The sequence below is a fragment of the Anabas testudineus genome, chromosome 7 (assembly GCF_900324465.2).
Source record: "Anabas testudineus chromosome 7, fAnaTes1.2, whole genome shotgun sequence".
NCBI lineage: Eukaryota > Metazoa > Chordata > Actinopteri > Anabantiformes > Anabantidae > Anabas > Anabas testudineus.
The window spans coordinates 16,998,092-17,006,139 of NC_046616.1; the positions used below are offsets into that span (position 1 = coordinate 16,998,092).

At 38.8% G+C, this 8,048-nt stretch overlaps 2 protein-coding genes across 5 annotated transcripts; both read left to right on the forward strand.

Annotated features, from left to right (window-relative positions):
* Positions 1-132: 132 nt before the first annotated feature.
* mbd4 (methyl-CpG binding domain protein 4) lies at positions 133-4,399 on the forward strand. Of its 3 annotated transcripts, none has more exons than XM_026366938.1 (8): positions 133-243; positions 630-956; positions 1,310-2,055; positions 3,232-3,297; positions 3,416-3,550; positions 3,641-3,790; positions 3,969-4,072; positions 4,157-4,399. In XM_026366938.1, the coding sequence occupies exons 2-8, from the start codon at positions 652-654 to the stop codon at positions 4,229-4,231; spliced, it is 1,581 nt and encodes a 526-aa protein (XP_026222723.1). In that variant the 5' UTR covers positions 133-243; positions 630-651; the 3' UTR covers positions 4,232-4,399. The 3 variants fall into 3 exon arrangements, with proteins under 3 accessions (XP_026222723.1, XP_026222721.1, XP_026222722.1); XM_026366936.1 differs by having other exon boundaries at positions 160-277; XM_026366937.1 differs by having other exon boundaries at positions 160-256.
* A 258-nt stretch (positions 4,400-4,657) lies between these two features.
* On the forward strand, positions 4,658-6,151 carry LOC113167752. 2 transcript variants are annotated; one of them, XM_026368580.1, is made up of 6 exons: positions 4,658-4,870; positions 4,972-5,108; positions 5,197-5,324; positions 5,437-5,496; positions 5,631-5,820; positions 5,966-6,151. In XM_026368580.1, exons 1-6 carry the CDS (start codon positions 4,861-4,863, stop codon positions 6,074-6,076), a joined length of 636 nt encoding a protein of 211 aa, XP_026224365.1. In that variant the 5' UTR covers positions 4,658-4,860; the 3' UTR covers positions 6,077-6,151. The 2 variants fall into 2 exon arrangements, with proteins under 2 accessions (XP_026224365.1, XP_026224363.1); XM_026368578.1 differs by lacking the exon at positions 4,658-4,870 and having other exon boundaries at positions 4,921-5,108.
* The last annotated feature ends 1,897 nt before the right edge of the window (positions 6,152-8,048 follow it).

An 8,048-nucleotide genomic window follows, 5' to 3' on the forward strand; every position in this document is an offset into this window, starting at 1 on the left:
TCCACACGTCTCCCGTTCTGTGACCTTTTACAAATTTATCAATGAGTTATAAAAAAGTAGTAAATAAACTACCAAACTAAAATAATGAATTGCGGACTTTAACGGAAAACCTTCTCATCTGGCAACACGTCCCGGATCTTGGCGCTACTTCCTGTGTTTTGTAAAAGTGCTGCACACTTCATTTCTGATGTTGACATGAGAAAATCTCTCCCAGAGAACGACACACCTTGGTCCTCCACGCCTGTAAGGAAGGAAGGTGTTTGAGATTAATCATCATGTATGTCTGTCAGCGTCTGCGTTCAAGTAACGTCTCTATGTCGTTGTGTATTCATGCTTTCCTACTTTATTTGTTAGCGTACTGTCTGCTGTGATGATGAATGTAGCCAGAACATTGTGCTGCCATCGTAAATGAATGTAACTGAAGCTATCCTGGTAGTCACATTGACTAACATATTCACAGCTTCAGAGTTGTATTTCTAAAACTCTGCATTTTGAAAAGAAACGAATAGATCCTGAAATTACTTATACATTTATTACAACTGGGCTGGACCACTATCTTAACTACTTCTGTACCAGATGCCCTTTATAATATACAGATGTCACATTTTTGTTGGTATTATAAACTCCAGGTAAAGGTGACACAGATGAGGAATGGCTCTGGAAGTAAAAGGTCAGCAGCTGGACGCTGAGCCGAAGACAGTCTGGTTCAGCACCGAATACTCTACATCAGAATCCACCACGCTCTCAGCTGAGATCAGAGACAACAACACACCTCTCAAAGTGAAACCCACTAGCTATGACATCCAGCTGGAGGCTAGCGAAGACATAAATAACCTAAGCCACAAGGATGAGGATGATTCATGCCACACTTCCAACATGCCCCCTGGCTGGGTCAGAGAGGTGAGGCAGAGGAAATCAGGGAAGACTGCAGGCAAACTGGACGTGTACATTACAAGGTGACTGTTTTCTTATTGTCCTCTTTGTAGCTCGCATCATGATTCAACAGTACTCTCCAAAAATGCTGTAAAGTGAGGATGCTTTTATAAATAATGTAATAATTACTCTTTATCATGAAACTCTCTACAAAACGCAGTAAACAGGAAAAACAATTCAAGTCACTATTGACTGATTGCCTTTAAAACAGCACCAGTTCTCTTCACACTTGCTCTCGTTTTTTTAAAGTACTTGGCAGGTTGTCAGATTTCTTGCCACAGTTTTTATGTAGATTTAAGAGACGTTTGCACAGCACTGTATGTGCACTCCCAGATGCAGTTAGATAAGAGTATAATTTATCTTTGTTTTGTTGAAGTCCCCAAGGGCAGAAGTTCCGATCAAGAGCATCTCTGCACGCTTTCCTTCTAAAAAATGCAGAAGGGATCGTAGACATAAGTGTCTTTGATTTCACTGCACCCAAGGACAAATCCATCACCACTTCTCCAATACTCCCCTCCCAAGCGGAACAGAGGAGGACAAAGAAAAAACATGCAGGTGGACAAAAGGAGACAATGCAGAATGCAACAAAAGATCTGTATTCACCTTCTAATAAATGTAAAAGAGCCTCTTCCTCATGCAGAAGTACCAAAGGAAAAGTAAAGCGTATAAAAGATTTAATCCATATTAATGCTGACATTGTAATTGAGGAGACCACACACAGAGACAAATCTGAAGAGACAGACAGGTGTTGCATACAAGCTACACCTTCACCAACAGTGGATGATGTCAAACCACAGAATAACCTTCAGAGGGTCGGGCTGCTTAGAGAGAAGCTCTTCAGACTAGGTCCTTCTAGCAATCAAAACACTTTAATTGTTCACGAGGACGCACAGGCAGTCTCACAGCCTTCTATCCCAACTCTGAATGTTGAACCTGCCACTGAGAGCGAGAGTGACAGTGAGGATGAACGAGGCAGAGACAAGATACAGATTCACAGCAAAGGTGACAACAAGCCTACTTCTGAACTGGAGGCTGATGCTGACAGCCATCGAGATGTAGAAGAGGAGGTGTTACCCGACAACACAGGCAGGAGCTGTACACCAGTGAAAAATTCCCAGAATAGTAAGTATGATGTACACTGCCTGACAGTTTGTAAAAGCGGCAGTTTAACTAAGTTTTCCCTGCAAATGTATATTTTTATTTATTTCAGGATCCTATTAAGTGCATTAAATTTTTACATTTTAACATGTCAGTATTTCTTTAACTTGTTTCTGGCTGCTATCACATATTTACATACATTAAAAATCCAAAGAAACCCCTTAAAGAACCACATTTTCAATAATATCAACATTTAATTTATTCATTGTTAATATGGCACATAAGTAGTCTAAGTATGGAAGTTACTGAATAACCTAATTGTATTAACAGGGCCAATGGCAAGAAAAAAGTATGTGAACCTATTGGAATTTTCTGCATTATTTTGTCAAAAAAACGTGATCTTATCTTCATCTAAGTCAAGAGTACTAACAAATATAATGCAACTAAAATAATAACACAAAAGAAATTATGATCTTTCATGTCTTTTTTTAAAAAAAACCTCATAAACCTCATAGTGATAGTGGAAAAACTATGTGAACCCTTGAAATTAGTAACTGGTTGACCCCCCCTTTCTGCAAAAATGCTTTAGCTTTGTCATATTCTTTGGACGTCTCGTGTATGTGTGGCTCTCTTCAAATTGTTCCATAGCATCTCTGTTGGGTTGAGGTCTGGGCTCTGACTTGGTCATTTCAAAACACAGATTTTGTTTCTGTTGTGTGTTTTGGGTCATTGTCCTGTTGCATAACCCAGCTTTCAGCTGATGATCAGACATTTTAACATTATGCTGAAAAATGTCTTGATACATACAGGAATTCATCTTCCCCTCAATCACTGCAAGCTGACCAGGCCCTGATGCAGCAAAGCAGGCCCAAATCATGATGTTTCCTCCACCATACTTTACGATTAGGATGATGTTTTCATGATGATATGCTGTGACCTTTTTACACCAGATGTAGTCCTGTGTTCTTCCCAAATAGTTCTATATAGTTACATTTTGCTAATACTGCAATACTATGTTTTAGACAACCAGTTTCTCTTTCATTTGTAAGTTATATTAGTAAATTAGCATTTATATGATTAAATATAAGATTAACAGAATATATTTTCTATGGTCATTTGTACTTTGCTGTTTTCTAGGGAATGTTTGGTGTCGAGTACGTCTTTTAAATATTTTCCGATTATTGTTTCCTGTCTGACTAGAGTCCAAGAGTGTGGAAGATAAGCGGAAAACAAGTCCTTATTTCAGTAGGAAACCCTTCAGAGATGGTAATGTTTGAATGATTTATCTTTTACTAGCATAAAAAAAAAAACATATGTACCGGTATGTTTTTATGAGTGAAATTGCATCTGTGATTTAAGGCTCATCAACACTGTGTGTATACAGGCCCTAGTCCTCCCAGGAGGAAGGCCTTCAAGAAATGGACACCACCCCGTTCCCCATTCAACCTTGTACAGGAAACCCTTTTCCATGACCCCTGGAAGCTCCTGGTGGCAACAGTTTTTCTGAACAAGACCAGTGGTAAGATCTAACATGCACATACTGCCACACACTGGAAACTATACCAACCTTTACTCAAGCCTGGCATTTCAATTTTTGTCAATACTCCAGGCAAGATGGCAATTCCAGTACTGTGGCAGTTCTTCGAGCGGTACCCATCTGCAGAGGTGACCCGGGAGGCGGACTGGAAGCCCATGTCTGAACTTCTGAAGCCACTTGGCCTGTATGAGCTCAGAGCCAAAACACTTATCCGCTTCTCAGGTGAATGTGCTATTTTTATCCGCATTGTTATTGCTGTGTGTGCACAGATGATATTTGGGAACAATATTATGAAAGCAATAAAGTTGCTGTTGATTTGTGTGGTTTGCTCAGTATAACCCTAAATATTAAGCAGCAACAGTGGCCAGTAACACCTCATGACCCCTTTTCTCCTGTGTAGATGAATATCTAACTAAACAGTGGCGGTATCCCATTGAGCTTTATGGTATTGGGAAGTACGGCAATGATTCCTACAGGATCTTCTGTGTGGGAGAGTGGAGACAAGTGAGTACGGTATCAGCTATTCTACTTTCATTGGATTAAAATAAATTCTGATATTTCATTGATTAATATTTTTTCATGTCAAAGGTGACACCTGAAGACCACATGCTAAACAAATACCATGCCTGGCTGTGGGAGAACCATGAAACACTTGAAATCTGATGTACAAACTGTGAGAAACTGCAAGGAAGATTTGTTGCAGCATATCCAAGAAAACCAGTTATATCAGTGTAGTTATCAAATATCTATGTGTAATTATGCAGTAACACCCTGGAGGTATCAATGTAGCCTTCATGTTTAGTTTTTTTATTCAATGTGAAATAAAAGGTTTTAAATGGTTTAAAAGTTGAAAAGATTCATGAGTGCATTATTCAGTCACCATGTGTTCTGGTACCAATACTTTACACATGGATGCGATCAGGAGACATCTTCTCACTATTTTTGGTTAATTCATTGTCACAGGGTAATAAACTTTCTTTTTGAGTGCACTGAGGCATGACCTTACACTCCACGCTACCGTTTCTGTTGGTGGGGAGGTAACCTGATTCCCAAGGCAACTGTTGCCACTGCAAAACACTCAGTAAATGCACAGGCATGTCACGGTTTAATCTCTAACTAGTAACACTACAGTAACTCGCTAAATTTACACTTGAGAAGTTTCATGTCTAATGGAATTACAGCTTGAAAAAGATAATTCAATCACTAAAGATTTGTCAGGGTGGAATCATTAAGTCTGCACAAAGACTGGATTTCTCTGGTGGGCAAGAAACAGCTTGAGCTTGAGCTACAAAATGAAACTCCGTAAGAAAATTTTTTTTTTTTTTTTCCATTTATTTGTTTTATAGTTTCCTAGTGAACATATTCAAAATGTGAAATGATTCTGTTATTCTTCATTACCACAGCTGCCATCTCTATACCCTCCACACCATTGTGCCTTCCTCAAGACACATCTCCTGTGCGGCAGAGTCGCTGTCTGGTGGTCACTCCCATGACATTTCCGATGATCTCAGACTCTGCCCGGCTCTGCACTAGCAGTCAGGTAAGCTCATAGGAAGGTTGTTTTTGCTTTGAGGTAAGAAAGAAGCAAACAGTACAAATAGTAAGAAATAAATAAATCTGTTCCCTAGAGTATACCAATACTGAACCCTTTGCATCCACCTTTGGTACATAAACGCACTGTCAGTCTGGAAACACCAGCTGTGCACCACCACAATCACCAGAGGACACTGATCATGCAAAGAAGAGAGCATTACAGGTAGAAGAATCCTCACTACAACTGTTGCTTTGTTTGTTTTTACTACAAAATGACTGATGCCATTGGCATCTTTGCTACCACTCACTGACTTATTATATTTGTTGTATTTCAGGTACCATCAAGTGTGGAGAAAACCCTTTTATGGAACCAGCAGTGAGCGAGAAGAGTACAGGTAAAATAAACAGTTTTGACGATGAATATTTTTCTTTTATCATCTAAATTTCTGCTCAATGGGGATTTTTTTTAAATACTGCATATATGCTTTTTAATGACACTGGTGACAAAAAAATTCTCTCTTTCCTCAAGGAAGGATTTGCGAGAGCAGTTAATGAGGCAGATAGAGGAGAAATGTGTAGCACTAAAGATGCAGCTATCCAGTAAATTGAAGGAAGCAGAGTATGTATGTGAAGTGGACCGCCTGGCCCTGTCCAGTGAAAGAGAGCAAAGGATCCAACACAGCAGAGCGATGACAGCATACAGAGATGAAAACAAGAGGGTACAGTCCCACACATGCAATGTCCACTGCTAAAGCTGTTTATTTCACTTACCGGTACATAATGTCCTGGTAATGCTTCAACATTGTAGCTGTTCTCAGGTTACAATGCAGGAAGTGTTTGAGGTTTCTGTGTGTGTGCCTGCAGCTAATGGAGCAGAGGTGGAGGGACAAAGCACTAACACGCTCCCAGGAGGCCCTGAAGGAGAGACAGTTACTGCGTCTCAACCCCATTAACTGGAGTGGAACACTGAAATAGGTTGATCTCAACATGCAGAATCAAAACATCAGACTTAGGCCTCTCTGGAGCACGTGGTATGAGATAGAAATTACAGTGCATCCATTTTATCTGAAATTAAAGAAATCACATGTACATAAGTATTCACAGCCTTTCTTGTGACACTTAAAATTAAGCTCTGGTGAATCCTGTTTCCACTGATCATCCTTGAGATGTTTCTATAACTTGATTGGACGTGATTTGGACAGGCATACGTCTGTCATACCGTCCCACAATTAACAGTACATGTCAGAGCAGAAACGGAAGGGTACAGAAGAATTGAAAGTCCTATTGAGCACAGTAGCCTCCATCAGCTGTAAATGGAAGAAGTTTAAAACCACCAGGACTCCTCCTAGAGTCTTGGCATAAATTTATACCAATAATTTGGTACAAAACATCTTTTCCATGACCACAGGATGTGTCTTCCAACATTGTTGTTTAAGAAATGAGAAGCTACTCACTGCATCAGTTTGCGTTAAATAACTTGTTGCCGGCTGAAAAATAATAATCTATGCTATAATTATTTAATGGGGTGCTGGCTAAGTTAAATCAAGGTGGTGACTTTATTTTTGGATGGACAGTGTATATAACATACATTTAGTGCTGCGATAGCCACTGAACTAACTGAGCAGGGTAATTTATAGAGTTTTATCTGAATATGTAAGACAGGCTGATGCATTTCTCATCTCATGTTACAAAGGATTTCATCTCTGCTTAAGTGGCTTCCATAACATTTAACAGTTTTCCATCAATTTAGCATTGCACTCTTTGTGTCAGACTTGTAAATGCCAGTTGTTTTAAGTATCAAACTACATGCAACAGAATCAGATAAATCATCTTTTTATTCCACATTCACATTCATTGTCAAAATGTGCCACACATTATGCACAATGCAACGTAACCACCACCAGATCTGTTATGGGTGGGCTATGTTAGTATTGGCTAATGTGGCTTTTATGAGAGATAAGGATTGAGATTTAATGGTGGGGCAAATTTACTTACGTAACTCTACACCAGTTTTTTTTCCCCCACAGATCTGGGGGTAAATTTTTAAAAAAAATGTGATCTTGTAACTCTCTCTGAAATCACTACTTCCTGCATGTTTCATACTTTATCATGCAACATGCAGTTGTAGAAGATAATTCTCCCCAGGTAAGGTTGTTTATCCTCCTCCTGTGTGTGAAAAGAGGACTCTTTACTTAATGAAGCAGAAAAGAAATCAAATAAAAATCCCAAAAGGCTGACTTTTTATTGTAAAGAAAAAATATATAATGAAAAAGGAGTCTGGACAACTTTCCACACAAAGTAAACTAAAGATAAATTAGATGAGTGGGTGAGAAGTGCGTTTTCATTGGCTGTCTAAAGTGATGCTACTATTTCAGTTGCAATTGTAGATTTAAAGACTTTTTTAAAGACCTTTAAAAATGCATACAGAAATACATAGGGATTTGCATAAGCAACATATGATAAACCTCTTCACTATAAATATTGCTCTCAAAATAAATTAAAAGCAACTGAAAAATGGCTTGCATTATCCAGATTTTCAGCTGGTATTTCACAACATTCCCTTAAACAAAGATAAAGTGGTCAGTAGCAGTACACATAGCATGTTGGTGACCCAGTCGATGGGAAAAGTCTTCCATACAAAAGTAAGACAAATTAATACATACAGTGTTGTAACTTTCATTTCAAATTCTATTATCATGCAATATTACTAAAATTATTCATTCATGAAGAAAAGAGGTAAAATATCATTCTGTGAACAGAACCAGCGGTTCGTTATGGAAATATCCCAGAGTTTGGATGAGCTGTCTTTTTGGGTTGATTTGGAAAATTCTCAAAATTTCCTCATCTAACCTGATGCCCATAGCAAGAAGCCTTAGTGTTGCAGTATCCTGATACAGTCAAAACCAACCTCTGCCTTACAGCATTCACATAATGAAAATTATGGACA

Excerpts from the sequence above, each read along its gene's own strand:
- mbd4 (XM_026366938.1), top strand. The coding sequence starts at position 652 with ATGGCTCTGGAAGTAAAAGGTCAGCAGCTGGACGCTGAGCCGAAGACA. Across the intron at positions 3,551-3,640 it reads TTTTCTGAACAAGACCAGTG|GCAAGATGGCAATTCCAGTA; the intron begins GTAAGATCTAAC and ends TCAATACTCCAG. Across the intron at positions 4,073-4,156 it reads GTGTGGGAGAGTGGAGACAA|GTGACACCTGAAGACCACAT; the intron begins GTGAGTACGGTA and ends TTCATGTCAAAG.
- LOC113167752 (XM_026368578.1), top strand. The coding sequence starts at position 4,944 with ATGATTCTGTTATTCTTCATTACCACAGCTGCCATCTCTATACCCTCC. Across the intron at positions 5,109-5,196 it reads GGCTCTGCACTAGCAGTCAG|AGTATACCAATACTGAACCC; the intron begins GTAAGCTCATAG and ends TCTGTTCCCTAG. Across the intron at positions 5,497-5,630 it reads AGTGAGCGAGAAGAGTACAG|GAAGGATTTGCGAGAGCAGT; the intron begins GTAAAATAAACA and ends TCTTTCCTCAAG.